Genomic DNA, 20,515 nt, shown 5'->3' on the forward strand with positions numbered 1-20,515 from the left:
CACTGTGACCAGTGATTGTGTGTTACCAAGTAGTGAGACTGGGAGGGTTGGGGGAAGGGGAAGCAGTGGGATATCTATTGCTATGTTTTTAAAGTTTATGTGAGTATACAATCACTATTTACTAACCATCTCTTTAACGCTAATTAAGCTGTGGGGATAAAACAAAAGCAGAATATGTTAGACATTCCCAGTAATGTAGTGTCATCTAGCATTGCTTACATCAGTGATGGAAGGAAAAAAATACCAAACAATCTGCATATCAACTCAGTTGCAAGAAGTTACAGGACACATGATTTGAAAAGTGTAAATACAGAAATATCAGTTGAAAACCGATTGATACAAAGCAAGTTTCTCTGCTTTGAGAGACACTAATTTTGAGTACTTATTCAGGGTGATGCTTTACACACATTACTCCTTAAAGAGCCTCATAAACCCCTCATTTGGATATCTTCAAATGGGTTCCACATCTAGTTATGCAGCAGAACCCAGTTTTGAAAACCTTATTTCCTCCCTTGCTCCCCTCCTGCCACGCCCCGCCCTAAATTAACCTAGTCCCAACCTGTATGTTTTATATTTTATTTTATTTGTTTTTATTTTTCTAACCTGGATTTGAACTTCATTTAGTGCTATTAAACTTTGGAACAAAGGGGAAGCTTCCCTAAGGAACCGAAGACCTTTTGGCTAAGATCAAGTGTAGCATCTGTTCTTATTAGTTTAATATCTGATACATCTTCTATCTGAGAATAACATATTAAGTGGATTTTTGGAGCAGGGAGTTGGAATAGGAACCTGCTCTGTCCACTCCAAAAAAAAAAAAAAAAAAAAGTTATTCTAATTAAAAACAAAAAACCAGTGATGTGGTTGAGTTCTCGGTGGGAAGGCACGAAGAACTGACCTCTAAAGGAGGAACCCCGGGGCAGCTTTGCTGTGAGACGCTAGGGAGCCACAGCAGCCAAAGGTGTCAGCATGGGCGGCAGCGACACCCGCCCGCCACCGCCGCGGAGGAAGCAGGGTCCCGCCCCCGCCCAGCGTCGGCGGGGTTTCTCGGCGCTCACGGGCACTTGCCTCCGCGAAGGTCGGTCTAATGCGGCCAGCGGGAGACCACGTATCGTGTGCCCGAGCTTTATTCGAGGAGGCGGCGGTTGGACTCGCAGCCGACTAGCCGGATGTAAGTGCACCTGGGCCGCCCCCAGCCCGCGGCGGGTGGAAGGCCGACCCCCGCCCGCCCGCCCGCGGCGCCCGATTGGGGCTCGGTGGCGGTGCAGCGACGCCCTCCATTCCCTCGGCCAAGGCCCTGCTCTCCGCCCTCCCCAGGCGGGGGCGCCGCCTTAGCCCGGGGCGAGGCTCACTCGAGGAGACCTGGCCTTAGTTGTCTACAAAAACCAGACGATGGAGGTGTGTTCGGCAAACGGTCAGAATTGAATTCCGGCTCCCCCGCCCCCCCGCCCCACAGATATCTAGGTATAGGGAAGTTCCACCGCACCATCTCTAATTGGTTGGCTGAAAAATAAATAGCCGTCCTGCGGAGGAAGCAGTCCTGCTCTGGGTGGGATCCCCAGAGAGGAGAGGCTGGAGGCTGGTAGCTACCACAGCTTGGAAAGGATAACCTGGTACTTCGCCCACTTCCTCCGAAGGGTGGGGTCAGGGTTAGAGCCGCTGTGTAACTCCTCTGAAAGATTGGGGCTGCCTTGGGCACCAGTTTATTGTGGTCTGAGTCCCAGTTAATCAGTAAATTGCTATGGTGAGGTGACGCAGGCTCCTAGCCTTCCTCTCTTCTTTCCCTTCCTTCCTTTCTCCCCTACTTTCCTCCCTTCCTTCCTTTCTAGTGAAACTACACCCAAAAACAATCAAAAAAGATAAAATCCTGGCTTCAAGTTAAAAAAAACACAACAGTTTAAGACTCTACATCTTTATTGAATAGAGTTAAATAGCAACTAGTGAGAATTATTGTTAAAAGTTCATTGTGACATGTGGATTGTAAATTGAACCTTTAATTATTTTTGCTGCAATCATTTCATTTTACAGCAGTTGGGATTACGATTAGGGATGTGGTACTGGAAAGATGAAACCAGAACTCTTGAATTCAGAAGGTAAATTTTAACAAAACTTTATTATAGCTTTTATGAAAATTACGTGTGTTTGGGATAAAAAAATTCAAGCAGTACAGAAGAGTATAAAGAATAAAATAAATATCTGCTGCAATCGCAGCATCTAGAGATAACCATTTCGGCAGCCTTCCTGATATCCCTTTCTGATGACATTTATCAGCTGCTCCTATGTACCAGATACTGTGCTAATCAGTTTACCAACCCTTTGAAACAGCTGCGTGTTAATCCACTTTTACAGATGAAGAAACTGATGTCAAAGGGTTAAGAAGTTTGAAGGAAACTAAGTGACTTGGCCAAATCACACAGCTCAGAGGTGATTAAGATGTTTTAAATCTAGGTCTACTTGGTTAACAGTCCATATTCTTAACTAATTTATAAAATTGCATTTTTGAGTTATAGAGTTTTGCATTAATGGGACCATATATTATACCTGCTGCAGTAGACTGTAAATTTTACAAGGTAAATTTATTAGGTTAGAAAAAATAATTTTGGACTTCCCTGGTGGCGCAGTGGTTAAGAATCTGCCTGCCAGTGCAGGGGACACGGGTTCGATCCCTGGTCCGGGAAGATCCCACATGCCGTGGAGCAACTAAGTCTGTGCGCCACAACTACTGAGCCTGCGCTCTAGAGCCCGCGAGCTACAACTACTGAGCCCATGTGCCGCAACTACTGAAGCCCACATGCCTAGAGCCCGTGCTCCGCAACAAGAGAAGCCACCACAATGAGAAGCCCGCGCACCGCAACGAAGAGGAGCCCCCGCTCGCCGCAACTAGAGAGAAAGCCCGTGCGCAGCAACGAAGACCCAATGCAGCCAAAAATAAAATAAATAAATACTAAAGTAAAAATTAAAAAAAAAAAGAAAAACTAATTTTAATTCTCCATTGAGAAAATACTGACTCTATTAAAAGTGTATCACTAAACTAACAAAACTAGCCACTATCTGCTGTGCACCTATTATATCGCAGACATTTGCATATTTTTCGGAGTCTTAAAACAGCCATGGAAAGCGAGCACTAATATCTCCATTTCATAGATGAAGAAACAAGGCTCGGGGAGATTAAGCCACTGAACCAAAGTCATCCAGCCAGTAAGTAGCAGAACTGACATTTTGAACCAAGGTTTACCCAAGTCCTTTCCACTTTATACACTGTCTCCCTCTGATAGACCGCAAGCCCTCAATGGCAGGAACTGTCTTAGTCATCTTCATGTCCCTGGAGCCATCTGCAGAACTTCACAGAGTAGGCACTCACCAAATGTTTATTGAACAAGTACAATCAACCAACTAGATTCAAGCAGAGGAAGACTAGAGGCACAGGGCCCATTAGAAGGCTAATTGTAGGAGGATTATAAATAGTTATCCAGGTAAGAAACAGAGTCAGAGAGAGAAGGACTAAGAAATATGCAAGAGATGAAATTGACAGGATGTTTGGATAGAATTGATTGATACCATATAGTGCCTGAAATGGCTCCCAGGTGTCTGGCTTGGGTGATTGGTTGGCTGGGATTGCCCTTCCCCCATATACAGAATAAAAGAGGCAAAACTGGTGATGTGTTTTAGGTTGCTATGACGTGGACACATCTCTTAGGCTGTTGGTCAAATGGGGCTGGAGGTCAGAAAAGGAGTTGGCTGTGCAGATGTAATTTATAGTTACATTATAAATATAATTAAGTATTTAATAGCAATTAAACATGAATAAAGGCTAACCATTATATTAAAGTCAAAATCAAAAGTTTACATTTCATGGAATATTTATTTCAGTGTTTGAGTAATCTGTCATTTCCACAGCAGTGATTTCAATTTTTCTTCTCAGATATGTCACAGAAGATTCAGTCGAGTAGCTCCTGAAACATCATACTTAGTGAATGTGAGATAGTGACAAAGACAGCAAGATAGCTCTGAGATTAGACAGACAGGATAATCACAGGAGTCAAAATATACACGGTAAAGCACAAGAAAATGTGGGTGTAAATTTTCAGTGCCAGTATTTTCTTTTCTCAGTCTTCATATATATATAAAGGCCATCTCAATCCTCTCTTCTTATGATAAAAATTGCACCATACTTTTTACTTACTGATCTTCTTTATAAATGAAGTTATTTTGTAGTATTTTTCAAACTAATTTTTCAGTGCTAATCTAATAATAACCCACCCCAAGTGGCACTTTTTCCTGTATGATCCTACTAACGAATTTATAGATATCAGTTTCGCACTGACTTTATTATTCATAAAACATTCATATTCATAAACTAAAGTTTCTTTTGGTTCGTTACCAAATTATTCTTTAAAATGGCTTGATTGATTTCCCATGTATATTCCCCACTTGATTTTGGAGAACATCATGGGATGGTATGATTTAAAAGGTAGATTGTGTGACATAATGTTGAATGAAAAAGGCCAGACACAAAAATGTAAATATTGTATGATTTTATTTATATAAAAGTTTACAGTAACAGACAAAAGAAAAGAACTGTATTGATAGAGGTCAGAATAGTGGTTACTTTTTGCAGGTTATCAACTGGTAGGGGAAAGTACAAGAGAACCTTCTGAGGTGCTGGAAATGGACTATATATTGATTTGGGTGGTGGTTACATGGGTATATACATAGCAGAAAATTCATCAAGCTGTCCACTTAAGGTTTATGTGCTTTACTGCATAAATGGAAGCTATACCTCAGTTTAAACAGTGTAAAAATAAAACCCCCCAAACACCAGACTGTGTCAAGTACACAAATTGGGTGCAGTTAAAGATGGGGAAAGGAGTACCATGAAGAATAGATGGGGGCAACCCTTTCATGGGTTTTGTGTTTAAGCAACTCAGTGTGTCAAACCTGAGTATTAGGATTACCTTGGGAGTCCAGCTGCTAGGGGTGATGCTAAGGAAAAGGAAAGCAGACTTTTGTATGTTTTAGGCCAAAGTTAATGTTTGGCTTTGTTGGAAATGTAGATACTGATTCCCTTTTAAAGTCTAAGCATGTCCCATCACACATTAAAACGTAGGTTTGAAGTCAGAGAGGACTCATGAGCTGGAACATGCTCTTTTTTTTCAGAGACAATGCTGCAGACACCATGTAACCCCAATTCATGGTGATGAGACAGGGCTGAGGCAGAGGAGGTGGAGAGGACACAGTGGTAAGAATGGGAGCTGCAGAGGCAGAGGCTTGTTCAGTCACTGTTCTCACACCAGTTCTATTTGGTGTCACTCCACAAACCTTTATGAGCATGTGTCATGGGATTGCATCTGTGCTCTAGAAAGCCCTCTCCCATAGTAACATGGAGGGGCAAGATTAGAACTCGGGAGACAAGACAATTATGCATTCCTCTAAGGGGGAGATGGAGACTTGCAGGAGAACAGAGTCAAAGAGTCATGCTAGAGGCAACTCAGATAAATCCGGCCTTGTGTGCAGGGGGAAGTAGCTGGTAAGACTGGCTGTGAGACAAAGGGAGGAAGGAGGCAAGAACGTCTGGGTCACTGAGTGGGTGATAGCATTGTCTATTGAGACAAGGAAGGTGGGAGAGCCGGTGTGTTTATGGAGGGGTGAAAGGTAACAAGGTTACTTTTCAGGTGTGCAGAATTTGAGATATAGTCGGCCCTTGGTATCCGCAGGGGATTGGTTCTAAGACACCCCTGCCCCCTGCAGATCCCAAAATGTGCAGATGCTCAAGTCCCTTATATAAAATGACATAGTACAGTCGGCCCTCTGTATCTGTGCGTTCCACGGGCTGACTGGACCTGCCTGTGAGATGTCCAGGTCAAGAATTCAGTAAGCAGGGGTTTGGTTTTCCTGAGAGGGGCCGGTGCAGAATTACAGTGGAAAGTGAACTGACTGAGGCCAGAAGCCTAGGAAATACCTACTTCTAAAAATTATGAAATAAGTTTTAAAATATCATATTATTTTTAATAACCAGAAAATACCATTAAGCGAAAACAACCAAAAAAACTTTACGATCCCACATAAAGAGTATGACTGTTAACATGTTAACAGTTATTGTATAGCTTTCCAAATCTTCTTTTATGTATGTATACACACACATACATTTTTAACTTACTCTATTCTCCATTTCCATATCTTTTTTCCTCATTACAAAGTTGCACATACTTGTTGAAAAACAAGTATATAAATGTACAAAGTAGAAAGTGGGGGGTTCTGCCACAGTTCTGCCCCCAAAGGCCACCGGTGCACCAGTGTTAAGGCTTACCACCTTATTTTTATTTTTTTGTGTTCAACATACTGATGATATTTATTTTACATTCTGTGACTGATAATTCCAGTACCTGAAATCATTGTACGTCTGACTTTGTTGCCAGCTTTTTTTTCTCTTATAGTGTTATTTAAAACATTTTAACTAAATATAAACATTTTAAACTTTTTATATTGGAAGATTTCAAACATAAACAGAAGTAGGGAGAATGGGATAATGAACCCTCACATACCCATAGCATAGCATCAACAGTCACCACATTAAGGTCAACTTTGTATCATCTATACCCTCATCTTCTCCACCCCTTGATTATTTTGAAGTAAATTCCAGATATCATATCATTTCATCTATAAGTATTTCAGTACATATCTCAAAAAAAATAGGCACTCTATTAAAAAATATAACTAAATTACTATTTACTGGCCTAAAAATACAAAAGGTAATTTCTTTTTTTTTTAATTTTTATTTATTTATTTATTTATTTATGGCTGTGTTGGGTCTTCGTTTCTGTGCGAGGGCTTTCTCTAGTTGTGGCAAGCGGGGGCCACTCTTCATCGCGGTGCGCGGGCCTCTCACTATCGCGGCCTCTCTTGCTGCAGAGCACAGGCTCCAGACGTGCAGGCTCAGTAATTGTGGTGCACAGGCCCAGCTGCTCCGCGGCATGTGGGATCTTCCCAGACCAGGGCTCGAACCCGTGTCCCCTGCATTGGCAGGCAGATTCTCAACCGCTGTGCCACCAGGGAAGCCCCAAAAGGTAATTTCTTAACATTGTCACATATGCAGTTTGTATCCAGATGTCTCCTATTGTCTCATATTTTAAAAGTTTGTTCCAGTCAGGGTCCACACAATTTCCATACATTGCAGTTGGTTTGATATGTCTCTTAATCGGTGTGCATGTCTTAAGGTTTTGAAAGGTATCTTCACGTGGCCCTCAGGAATAGCAGACAGGCAAAGAAAGAGGAGCTAACTGAAGAGAAAGCATGATTAGAAGGGTCAGGAGGAAAGCCCTGAGACACACAAAGGCCTTCAAAGGCAAAATAAGAAAGGGAATTTGAGTGGGGAGTGGTCAGCAATGTCAGATGCTAAAGAGAGCTCAGGATGGGGCAAAAAGAAGCCTTTGGATTTAGGGGTCGCTCAGGACGTAGGTGAGAAGCCATTTCAGGAAGGCAGTGGAGTAGAAATCAGATTACAGTAGCTAGAGGAGAAGAATCTGAGATAAAGAGTACTCTATTTTTGCTAGTTTCTCATCAGTAAGTTTACCAGTGAAAAAGGAAAGCGATAGTAACCTTTAGGGGATCCAGTACTAAGGGAAGGGACTTTTGTTGGTTTTGTTATAAAGGTAGGAAAATTTTGAGTTTGTTTGGGTAGAAGGAAGAGATGGAAGAGAAGAGAAGGAAAGTGGGAATGGGATCAAGAGCGCAGATTAGCTTGGAAAAGGTAGAAGCAGAGTTTCCGCTGGGTGTGGTGGGAAGGAAGTAATAGAGACAGGAAAGCTTGGGAATTTGAAGGTGCAGGAAGATATATCTCTGCCGCTCTCCTTACTGAAAGTAAACCAGACCCTCCCAGGCTACTACTGGGAGGAGAATCTTTTCGTAGCAGTGCTGCTGACCCTGACTCATTCCCCCGAGATTGCTGCTCGCTTTCCAGCTCCCTCCTCGGTAACTGCCACCACTGCCACGCTGGGCTGGGCCGGGGCTCCGGAAACCTGCATTCACCCAAATGCCCTGACCCAGTACCTAAATGGGGGCATTTCCTGAAGCCAGTGGACAGGGGAGACAGGGAGGGCTTCCCAGGGGAGGTGCTGTCTAAGACCTGAGGAGGAGAAGGCAAGGGGAGCTCTGGTTGTGGAGGAGGAGAGTGCGTTCTAGGCAGAAGGCACAGCACGTGCAGAGGCCCAGACACATTTGAGACTGCAAGTAGTCAGTACGCTGGGTGTAGCGCTCCAGGCGAGTGTTAAGAGAGGAAGTAGAAGTTTTAAACCAGGGCAAGATCGTGAAAGGTCTTACAGACCATGCTGAGGAATTTAAACTCTATTCAGAGGGCCCCCGGGGTGGGGGTGGGGGGGCGGGGATGGAAAGGTTTTAAATGGGGAAGTAACGGGCCAACCAACAAGGCATGCTTCTCTCTGACACAGTGTCTGTAGTCCTAGCCATTCATGTTTCAAATGCCCCCTACTCCCAGCTGGGAGAGAACCAGCCGCCTGTCTGAGTGTTTGCCAAGGTCGTGGACTCCCCTGAGGACCTACAGCCAAGGAAACTACACCTCCAGAAGCCTCGAACTTCTCTTGTTTTTCAACATAGCCTAAGAAAAGACTCTAGTAACCACTGGAGAGCTCTAACTGGTGTGGAAGCCAAGAGTGGTCCAGCCCTCTGCATTTTAGTGATGGGTTCTAGGAGAAAATATGACGGCTTTTTCTCATTTATTTCAGGGCAAAGGGAAATGATGTGACTGTGCTGTGATATTAGGAAAGCACATCAACACAGTGTCGTCTGTGATTCTAAATGGGTTGCCAGATTGAGGGGGAGACTATGGGGACTGGAAGAAGGTACAGATCTAGGTCAGACTGTGGTTTGGGAGCCAATCAGAGGTGCAGTTCAAAGGACAATTTTTAATTATTACTAGTGATGCTTCTTAGTGATTCCAAATGCACTGTGAACATAGGCTGCTTTTAGAGCTATGGCAGGACACTCACAAAGAGAAATCCATCTCACCATCTGATCCGGAAAATGACTTCAGTCAAGTGAAAAGCCACACAGGCAAGTGTGGGAAGACGTGTCCAGAGGTCACAGAATAAGGACTAGAGGTTTAGCAGTAAATGCCAGACTATTGGCTAAGGGCAGGCACTACCTGCCACAAGTTTCAAATACTGAGACACGGTCAGCCTCTCTGAGCCTTAGTTCTCCATCAGTAAAATGATAGCCATGTACTAGATGATCTTTTAGATGTCTTCTAACCCCCAAATTCTATGATCTTATGATTTTATAATTCTAAGTTCATTTGACTTAGTTCATAGACCTGATCTATAAGATCCCAAATGTATCCTTTCCTTATCTTAAGGCTCTCTTGTCTCAAATCAACTCAGGCAAACTAACTAATAGGGCAAGAAATGTTGAATTATAGGGATGGGACTGAGGCAAGGTTAGGAGGGAAGCAATTTCATTTGACATTAACTGAAATTGGGTGTTTCTATCTATATTCTCTCGTCTTCTAGAGAAGAGAAACCCTGGGAAGGGCTGGTGACCTGAGATTTCTTTAGCCTGTTGGGAAAGTTAACAGCCAGTGGCTTGTAAGTGGTCAGAATGTTGTGACGGTCCAAGAGAAAACTGAAAGCTACTTTGTGTTCTTGTTTAGGGTGGTTATATTAATGCCGCACATTAGATATCCAGCAAGTAGAATGGACTTCAAAGAGCTGTTAGAAAATGTCTGAATGTTTGGGGGAATTGAGGATTTTGTTAAAGGCTATCTAAATGGCCTGTCAATAGAATGTATCAACAACATACTGTGTCTTCCTCTATACCTCTATCAACTTTTTTGGGGGGAACGCAGATAACAAATCAATACATTCTTGTTATTAAAAAAAACCCTGAAATAATACAGAAGTATACAGCTGTGGAAGACAGCTCTCTTCATCACTACGCCTCCTCTCTACCCCATCTCTCTTTGGAGGTACCCACCATCACCATTTGGTATCCTTTCATTTCTTTTTTCCGCCACCTCCTTAGTATTTCAGCACACCCTCCCTCTAAATACCCAATCCTTGGAGACCAGTGATAAGAAGAGGACAAGAAAGAATGAAAAGTTTAGAAATCATCCACTAACCAACTTGGTGCCAATGGTCTGAAAAGAAAGAAAAATACAAAAAAATCATTCCCTTGAGGTGATATCATGTACATGCTTTTAGATTCTAACCTAGTCTACAACCTGAATATTGCCAGGATGTTGGCAAAAACTCCTGGAAGAAGAAAGTACCAAACTGATTAACTTTATCATTCCCGTGGGAGGTATTTCTCTAAAATGATGACTTTGTGGGTAACCAATCCCAGAAAAATTTTAAAGGAAGTTGTTTCAAAACTGTTGTGTTGACAAAGAGATGATAAGGGTATATATGCATGATTAGGGAATGACTAAAATCTGGGGAAAAGTGCTTCTACTTACTATATCTATGCTTAAACTTAACAGAGAGACACGTAACTGTGGGCAGAGATTAAGCTTCTGGGTGGTGTTACCAACGTGGCATTGTTTCAGGCAGAAAAATAAACGTCATGATCCACAATGGTCACCAAACCAATGTATTTGGCAGACACCACAGTTCTAGAAAATGAACTCTCTATGAGGCAGGGACCACATCCTGCTAGTCTTCAAAACGCTTTTCTCTGTTTTCCTATTAAGCATTTGCTGATAATCCTGAGAGTCTGTGCATTGACTGTAATCAGACACCACTTATTTTCAATGTTATAGCAATGCCTGACACAGAGTATGGCCTCAGTACATATTTATTTGTTGCTTAATTGTGGTCCATTGTTCGTTAGGCCCATTACTGCTTGGTAATGCTTGTTTCAAAAACTATAGAGTCAAAGCAATCCTGAGTTAAGTAAAGGGTCCTGAAACCTTCTTCGAGATAGTCAAGCTTCTAGAAGAGTCCACAGCGGTGACAACGAGGTGGCTGCTTGGGGGGCGGGACTGCCTGGTGGGTAAACACATGGCTCTGTGGCTAGAGAACCTGTGCCCGGTCCTGGCTTTGGCACTTGCTAAGTGATCTTGGTCAAGTTACTTAATATCTTTCTAAGGTTCAATCTTTCTCATATGTAAAAATTGTAATAATAGTAATGTTTTCCTAATAGAGTTGCTGTGAAGATTGAATGAGGTCGTGCTTAGAAGCACATAACAAGTACTCAGTAAATCAAAAAATCCTTCCAGGGGCTTCCCTGGTGGCGCAGTGGTTGAGAATCTGCCTGCTAATGCAGGGGACACGGGTTCAAGCTCTGGTCTGGGAAGATCCCACATGCCGCGGAGCAACTAGGCCCGTGAGCCACAACTACTGAGCCTGCGTGTCTGGAGACTGTGCTCCGCAACAAGAGAGGCCACGACAGTGAGAGGCCCGCGCACCGCGATGAAGAGTGGCCCCCGCTTGCCGCAACTAGAGAAAGCCCTAGAACAGAAACGAAGACCCAACATAGCAATCAATCAATCAATCAATAAATCTTAAAAAAAAAAAAATCCTTCCAAACTGATCACGAGCTTTCTGTTTCTTCTGAAGTTACAGCAGCATTTTCAGATGGAAATGTTTTGTGTATGGTGGTATTCAGGAGGCTAGTGATACGTAAAGGCTGAATATAAAGTCTGATCTTTTAATCTTTTTCTAGATGATTGTACCACATGTAAATACATGAATTTTGTACCACATGTAAACACATGAATTAAGTACAGCTGTGCCTCAGATTCTCTCCAGGACACTCACAATATGTGCTGGTCCTCAGGTTCCATGAGCTACGGTCATGCTCTGATTAGTTTCCCCCGGGAAAAGGTTAAGTACCTAATTTTCTCATTTCTATTACAGTTTTACACCTGCAGTAGAACTCAGAGAAAGAGGAAAGAAAGGCAAAGCAGTTCACTTTGCTGAAATTGATGGTCCAGCTTCAGACAGGTAGCTTAACTTAGCACCATGGCAGTGTTGCTGATAGCACCTCTCAGCAGAATGGCTTAAGCCTCTACAGACTCTAAGAAAATATCATTCCCATCATCCTAGGTTGAAATGCAAATAGCCATCAAGGAAGGAACATGCACTATTTCACAATTATGGTGGGAGTTACAATCATCCCAATAATGTATCCCTGTGATAATTTGGCTATTAGCAAATTTTCAGCTTCTTATACTTTAAAAAAAATCTGAAAATGATAGCTATGCCAAAAATAGATGATTTAAATGATCTATTTTGGATCAAACTGGTATTTACATTTTATGTAAGGCAGTGTGCATTCCTCCTACCCCTAGCATAGTAAATATAATCTTTAACAAAATGTATTCCAAAATGATCCTACATTAAATGAAACCCACACATGACACTCAGGGTCTCCTTACTTTATAGTAAACACCTCATGTGCCTCAGGGTAGATTAAATACAACTAAAACCTTTCAAAGCACTACTAGAGACTGTTATATCCCCAAAACAGGTTGACAGATAAAAGGTTTGCTTTAAGAGACGATAAGTCACCCAAAGGCTTAGAGAAACGAAGTCAGCAGGGCAACGTTACACTCCACGATGCTAAATGTGAGTAACTGCCTCATCATCCTTACGTGTTACCTGGTGTCAACCTCTAAGGTAGCTCTTTGTCCCTCTTTCAATTGTCCATCTTCTCTCCTTTCAGTTGTTGCTTTGCTTTTGCTACAAGATACTGAGATGCAGCATATCTGTTCTTTTACAACATTTATGAGGTATGTAATGCTTGTGAGATATTTTAGATCTTTTATCCTTTATTTTGAAATCATCCCATCTGATAAATGATGACAAATCTGATTTTTGGAGAAAGGGCTGGCTCTATACAAGCCATCCTCTCAGGATTCAGTTTCAAAGACTGAGACCAAAGAGAGGAAGCCAGAAGTCACAGGATCCCAAAATAAAGTCCAGGGCAGGGAGTATGGTGAGCACGTTGTCAGAGTCCCATTGAGACTGCACTACGTATATGTTGGTTAAAGGGTATACTCATTTCCTGAAGATCAGTTTTCTCCGCTAGTTATGTTTGGCAGCCCCAACAAGTACTAGGTGTGTGACTCTGGGTGAGCTTTTTGATCAGCCCGAGCCTCAGTTTCCTTGGATACAAAATTGGAAGTAATGGTGTCTCCACGTGGCTGTACGTGGAAGGTGCTTCTCATGGCAGCTGCACTTGCAAGTGCTCAGTGAGAGCTGGGTATCCTAGGCTGTGGGCAGCGCTCACAGATTCCCTCAGCATTCAGTAAACACCTGAGATATGGCAAACACCTGAGATTCTCTGCCTGAAGCTTTATTCTATGGCAGGAGCACACTCAGCCTGACTGCAGGGCTACAGGGCAAGCTTGGGGCACTAGGGAGTCAGTGCCCGAGAAGCAGCCTCCGATCAGTGATGTGCTGGAGGGAGAGTTGATAGATAAATATCCCAACTTCCATCTGTCAGGATAACTCTAAGTTTTCTACGCTGTCTCCTAGAGTCCCGCATGGTACTGAACTACATTGGTCCACAGTGATAACGAACTTGTTAACACACCCTTTCCATCTCACCTCCCCACTCCCCTACTGATGTTTCTTGTGATCACTTCCTAGTAAACTACTTACTTGCAAATCTGTCTCATGGTGTGTTTCTGGGAGAACCCAACCTAGGACAGGTAGTTATTAATACTGTGAAAAAAAAGTCTGCAATGCTCATCTTCATCCTGCTCTCAAGGTATGGTTCAGGAATGCATGCCAGAGTAAGAATTTCCGTTTGGGGCTAGAAAGGAAGCAGCAAAAATCTTGTAAGAATAGTTAGAAAGAAAACAAAGCCTTCTAGTTTTAAAACAAATGAGATAGGATTGTAAATCAATGCAGTCTTTTTGTAGAGCAAAACTTACGAAACTTTAATGTGCAGATATTCTATGTCCTAGCAATTTCACTTCTAGGAAGTTACTCAAAGATGTGGCTATAAGAATAATTACTGCAGCAATGTCTATAATATTTTTTAAAAACCTAAATATCCATCAGTAGAGGATTAGTTAAATAAATTATAAGCTGTAGCATACTTTATCCACCTGTTTAAAAAAATGAGGAAAATCTATACATGGTATCATGGAAAGAGGTCCATGCTACACAGGCAAGTGACAGAAGCAAGTTGCAAAGACTTGTATATACATCATTATCCCATTTGTTACCAAAAAAAAAAAAGTAAGGCATATATTCATGCATATGTATGTGTGCTGGTGGAGGAGGACCTTATATGTGATTGCCTATGCTCTAGAAGGTTTAGGACGGATTCATGCCAAACTCTTAACAGTGGCTACCACTAAGGAGTAGGATGGTGACAAAGGAGTGAGGGGAGAGTCTTTTTACTTGTTACATTTGTGTACATTTTTTAAACAACAAAAAATTACCTGTATTATAAAAACACTTTAAAAATGAAAACTAATTGGTAAGCAAAACTATAATTCAGTTGTGACCTCTCAAAAAATTTTGTTTACGAAAATCAGGTTTCTTATATCTTCAACAGTTATAGTAGATAGAATTTTAAATGGTAAATTAGTTGTGTGACGGGTATGGTAATATGTGTTTCTACTTATTCTTGTGTGCCCATATATTTTTTTATGACAGGCTTTATGTTTGAAATATGTTATCATTATCTTCTTTTAATCTCCCCATAGGAATAAGAATCTTGACAATTTCCTCATGGCATTGTTGTACTATTTATATTATTACTTGGAAAAAATCTCACAGGAAAAGAAACCCAAAAGCTGTATGGTGTAAGTAGAATTTTGTAGTGCACTTTATTTTTATTTATTTATTTATTTATTTTTGGCCACGCCACGCAGCTTCCAGGATGTTAGTTCCCAGACCAGGGATCGAACCCGGGGCCCTGGCAGTGAAAGCACTGAGTCCTAACCGCTGGACTGCCAGGGAATATCCTGTAGTGCACTTTAAAGCTTTATCACTGCCAGTATTAAAACTAACTTTTGTCTAGGGTAAAGAGATGATGGAAATTTTAAAATCTTGGAGTATGCTAAAACATTTTACAGGGAGGAGTTCACCAGTTTTAAAGCTCACTGAATAATTCAGATGGGTATTCTGTTAACTAAATATTGCAAATAATATAGACCAGCACTGCCCAATAGAAGAGTATGCCCAATATGTGAGAGCCATATATGTAATTTAAACTTTTCTGATGCCATATTTTTAAAATGTAAAAAGATACAGGTGAAATTAGTTTTAACAAGATATTTTATTTAACCCAATGACTCAAAAATATTATCAGTGCAACCTGTAGTCAATACTAGGAAGTTATTGATGAAATACTTTACTTTTTTGTAGTAAGTGTTTGAAATGGTGTCTATTTTACAAATACAATATACCTCAATTCAGACTAGCCACAGTCAGTGCTCAGGAGCTACATGTGGCTCACAGCTACCATATTGGACAGTGCAGATATAGATATTGTTTCTATGTTTTTCATGCTTACAAAGTTCTTGCTAAAGGGTTTGTAAGCATCTAATGAAAAAAAATAAGAATTTAAAAAATTAACAGATATGACCCAAATGATATTACATATCATAGAAGAAAACAAGACTTCTTAGGCTACATGTGAAGAATTTAATCACTTTAGGTGGAGGTGGCTCGAAGCTATACAGGGCAAGAATCTGGGAACTCAGAGTCCAGAGCAGAACAATGCCTCCCAGGCTTGGTGACCTTTGCAAGCCATGGAACTTTCCCAGTGCCCAGGCTGCCCTCCCCAGTTTATGTGGAACCGACCCAGTGATTTTGCTGTTAGGAATGCTGGATAGAGTCATCAGTTTGTTGTTGTAGAATGTTTTCAAAATGCAAAATCCTTGCATATAAACAAGCAGTTTGAAAAATTTTGTGAATAGATAAATGTCTTGGGATAGCAGTTTCGTAAAGAACCAAATAAATAATTCAAACACTGCTACTACAGTAAAGCCATTATAATATGCAACATCCAGCAGAGCAGCCAGAGATCATGAAGTGTTTCTGTGGTAGCAAGCAAATGGGCTCAAACCAGCTGTGGGCTCAGAAGGTTTGAGGAGTCTTACTATTTCCAAAGAAGAAATTTATTAGACTTTGGTAGCATATTAGCTTATATTTTGTATGGTTTTTTCTAATTCTGTGGGTTATTGCTAATCAAGCAGAGACATTGTTGGGGGGGCGGAATGAATTGGGAGATTGCGATTGACATACATACACTCTTGATACTATGTATAAAATAGATAACTAATGAGAACCTACTGTATAGCTCAGAGAACTCTACTCAGTGCTCTGTGGTGACATAAATGGGAAGGAAATCCAAAAAAGAGGGGATATGTGTATATGTATAGCTGATTCACTTTGCTGAACAGTAGAAACTAACACAATATTGTAAGGCAACTATACTCCAATAAAAATTAAAAAAAAAGCAAAGACTGTTTCATTTCTTAATTTATAGAAATAGATAACAGAAGAAAGGTTTCTTAGTTATTTTTAAAATATACTAAAGGGCTTCCCTGGTGGCGCAGTGGTTAACAATCTGCCTGCCAATGCAGGGACACAAGTTTGAGCCCTGGTCTGGGAAGATCCCACATGCCGCGGGGCAGCTAAGCCCGCAAGCCACAACTGCTGAGCCCGCGTGCCACAACTACTGAAGCCCGCGCACCTAGAGCCCGTGCTCTGCAACAAAAGAAGCCACCGCAATGAGAAGCCCGTGCACCGCAATGAAGAGTAGCCCCTGCTCGCCACAACTAGAGAAAGCCCGCACACAGCAACGAAGACCCAACGCAGCCATAAATAAATTTAAAAATTTATTAAAAAAAATAATAATAAAATAAAATATACTAAAAATTATTAGGGGGCTTCCCTGGTGGGGCAGTGGTTGAGAATCTGCCTGCTAATGCAGGGGACACGGGTTCGAGCCCTGGTCTGGGAAGATCCCACATGCCGCAGAGCAACTAGGCCCGTGAGCCACGGCTACTGAGCCTGTGCGTCTGGAGCCTGTGCTCCGCAACAAGAGAGGCGGTGATAGTGAGAGGCCCGCGCACCGCGATGAAGAGTGGCCCCCGCTGGCCGCAACTAGAGAAAGCCCTCGCACAGAAACGAAGACCCAACACAACCAAAAATAAATATAAAAATAAATAAATAAATAAAACATTACTATTAAAAAAAAATTATTAGAACCCAGTGATATATGGTAGACTTTCATGGAAGGAATCAGTTACAGAATGACAAAGAAAAATCCAAGCCTTAAAATTAATGGTTCTGTGGTGTGATTCTAAAAAAAAGCATAACAACTTTTCCTTTTCAAGCTTCCAGTAGTCTGTTGGTTTATTTATTATAATAGAAACAAATATAAATTGCATTGAGATATCTGGATATAAATAACTTTAAGAAAAAAATTAATTTCCGTCAAAATAGTGAGCTATAACATAGGGATAATAGTAGCATTCACTGTACACTTATTGTCCAGATTAGATGAGTTAATGCATATTATCTTAGCCTAGTGGTTGGCCCTTGGAAGGAAAGCCTATAACCTGTGAGAGGAGAGCAAGAAGAGTTATAGAAGGATATTAAATATACACTTCGGTGGTCTTAGATGACTAAATGCCCTAATTCCAGAAGAAAAAACCTTATCCCCATTTAACAGAGGATGAAGCTGAGGCTCAGAGAGGTTAAACAGCTGGCTGGTGTACGTGCCAAGTTAGTGATGGAGCTGAGGCTAGAACCCAGGTCTCTAACTCCAAAGTCTCTGCCTAAACCACTGTGTGGTGTCCCCACATCCCTTACCAATCAACTCGGCTCTCTGTCCCCGAGTTTATCCATTTGTAATTAGGACTTACAGCTTCTGAACAAAGGTACAATTATGTATGCAGTTTTAAACATCCTATCATAAGTATTTTCAAGTTATTACAATCTTCGTAATTATAATTTTTAATGGTGGCATAACTTTCCATCAAGCTACTGTATGTTAATAACTTATTGACCTACCTATTAAGAAGCAATGTAGTATAGTGGTTAAGAGTACAGACTTTGGTGCCTGGCTTCAATCCCACGGGGGGACACATATGTTAGGTTAATGTCAAATCCTTAAATAGTACTTGGCTCTATTACTACAGCCTGTATTACTACTCATATTATCCCTCTATTTTATATATTTTGGGAGTCTCCAGTTTTTCTGATAGTCAAATAGATAAATAATAATTGCATTGAATATCTCATGCATTAGATTTCTCCCCTAACTTTGGATGATGTTTTACAAAGAATAAATTTCCAGGAGAGATTATTGGATCAAAGTTTATGACCAATTGTATGGCACTTGAAATTATTACTAAAAATTTTTCCAAAGGGTTATACCTGGGTTTATTTTAAATGCCAGGCTCTACCCAGACCTACTGAACCAAAATCTGGAAGAGGGGTTGGCCTTGGGAATTTACACTTTTAGCAAATACCCCAGGCAATTCTTACATATATTAAAACTTGAGAACCATTGGCGGAAACGTTTCAAATCATTTCTTCGTTGTTGTTTGGTTTGTTTTGTTTTCAACAGCAAAAAAGAGATTAACTATAGGCAGGTCTGGCAAAGCAGGGGTGAGGATGAGGGAAGGAAACAGGGAGGCAGGCACAGTGATGGTCACTGGGGTGCTCGTGGGTGTGTGTGTGTTGGGTTTATATGATATTTGGGCATTTAAAGTTGGAACCCACCTTATCTATTCCAGAAACTCATTTTATTCCAATTACGCACAGGCCTTCTCACCACAGTGATAATGTTTTGTGCTTTGAAACGCCCATATTATCCTTAAACCCACCGCCTTTCCCCACAGCTTATCCTCATGTGGTCAGTCTAGTGGTTAACATCAGAAGGGGCAGTATGTTGTCTTTCTTGTTTAGAGTGCATTTCGTTTGGCTTTTATCTTTCTGAAAATAAAAAGGCAGGGAAAAAGCTAGTGACACTTCATTTTTCAATAGCAATCATTGGAATGTATTGTCGGCAATGTTTCCTACTATACTGTACCACAAAAATGTCTAAAATTAGGCTTCAGACATGCTGTAACCTAAAAACAGGTTGCCTTTTAGAAAGTACATTTGCAATTCAATTGGAACTGGGGCTGTGTTTTCACAGGGAAGCAAGGTGATTGTAATTGATGCCAAAGTTCCCAGAGTGGTATTCCACAGATGCCTCCTTAGCAAACACAGAACTTAGGGTGAGCAAACGTTGAGTAGTTCAAACATTGAGCCCCCGAACTTAGTAATAACATCAGAAACCCAGGGGAAGCTAAGGTGGGAAAGAGTCTCCATGGCTGTTTTAGCAAAACAGCAGGAAAATGGGCTGCTAACTGCCACAGAAACTAGTATAGGGAATTTGTTGGTCGAGCTGTTCTATATAAATTAGGACTTCCTGTGTATAAAATTGAGGATACATATACAATTTATAAAGAATCTATTCAAAAAGTGAATATTCAGCATAAACTTGAGATGCTGATTACAATGATAAATATCAAAGGACTTTGAGGAACTTTCTCTGCCACAGCTCAAATAAAATAAATAAAATGATAAGTGAGATGTGTTGACTCACTTATGTTTCTTTCAAAATAGTTTATACTTCTGACTTTTTACTAATTAATATAGACATTTGCCAACATTAATCCAGATTATTGTTTTTCTTTTCAGGGGCCTTGTAGAGAAAAAAGAGATGGAATTGGTTATCAGTAAGTTAGAAGCAGCACAGAAATACTTGGCACAGAAGTACTGTGTCCTCGTCCTGGGCTTGGGAATGCCTGATAAGCATCACATGTGCTGCGGAAAGTAAGTCCCCACTTAGGATTTTGTTAGATCTTCACTTGTGTGTAGATCCACATCCTTACAACCCTTAGCTTTGACTTTTGGTGCCCCTGAGAAAGGTTCCTTTTTTGTTGTACAGAATCACTGGGCTCAGCTGAGACTCTGTCCCAAACACATGTGACGTCTTGTTTGAGAGAGCCAAGTGAGTATAGGAAGAATCCCAGAATCTTGGCTGATATTTTTTTTTCTTTTTTCAAATTAAAGTATAGTTGATTTACAATGTTGTGTTAGTTTCAGGTGTGGCAGATGTTTTAACAACCTTCTGCTATTTGGGTTTAAATTTCTCTCAGGTTGTATCAGTTCAATGAAATCTTGCTTTCTGCCAGGAAGGCTTCTTGCTGTCAGACAAGGGCCACTTGGCTGCCTTGGGCAGGAGGCCGAGTGATGGGCCAGTGTTGAAGCGGTTATTGGGTGTGTCCCCTCCCCTTCTGCTGCTTGTTTTGCAGCAACAGTTGTGGGTATAAGTGCGTAAGGTGGGAGTTGCAAGATGACCCTGTTTGTGGGAAGGTAATTTTTACCTTAGGATGACAGTTCATACACTACTGTAATTAAAATTTTAAAGTGTCTTATCACAGGAAAGTTTGGGGTCACAGGAGAGAAAACTCCAATCCTTAACCCAAAATCTCCTTCTCTTAAGTAGTAGTTTCACAACAGGCTCAAGATCCATGCCA

The 20,515-nt window shown here is 41.2% G+C and overlaps 1 protein-coding gene and 1 pseudogene across 1 annotated transcript in view; both read left to right on the forward strand.

Annotated features, from left to right (window-relative positions):
• PPP1R36 (protein phosphatase 1 regulatory subunit 36) overlaps positions 1-20,515 on the forward strand; it is a 36,473-nt gene that overhangs the window by 3,828 nt on the left and 12,130 nt on the right. Inside the window, exons 2-7 of the mRNA XM_057542701.1 lie at positions 1,095-1,168; positions 11,865-11,951; positions 12,478-12,575; positions 12,673-12,739; positions 14,672-14,770; positions 19,674-19,808. Of these exons, the coding sequence (XP_057398684.1) occupies positions 1,095-1,168; positions 11,865-11,951; positions 12,478-12,575; positions 12,673-12,739; positions 14,672-14,770; positions 19,674-19,808 (560 nt within the window). The remainder of the gene's footprint in view (positions 1-1,094; positions 1,169-11,864; positions 11,952-12,477; positions 12,576-12,672; positions 12,740-14,671; positions 14,771-19,673; positions 19,809-20,515) is intronic.
• Positions 666-835, forward strand: LOC114238186 (U2 spliceosomal RNA; annotated as a pseudogene).

This window comes from Balaenoptera acutorostrata, chromosome 3 (assembly GCF_949987535.1).
Source record: "Balaenoptera acutorostrata chromosome 3, mBalAcu1.1, whole genome shotgun sequence".
NCBI classification, from domain to species: Eukaryota; Metazoa; Chordata; class Mammalia; order Artiodactyla; family Balaenopteridae; genus Balaenoptera; species Balaenoptera acutorostrata.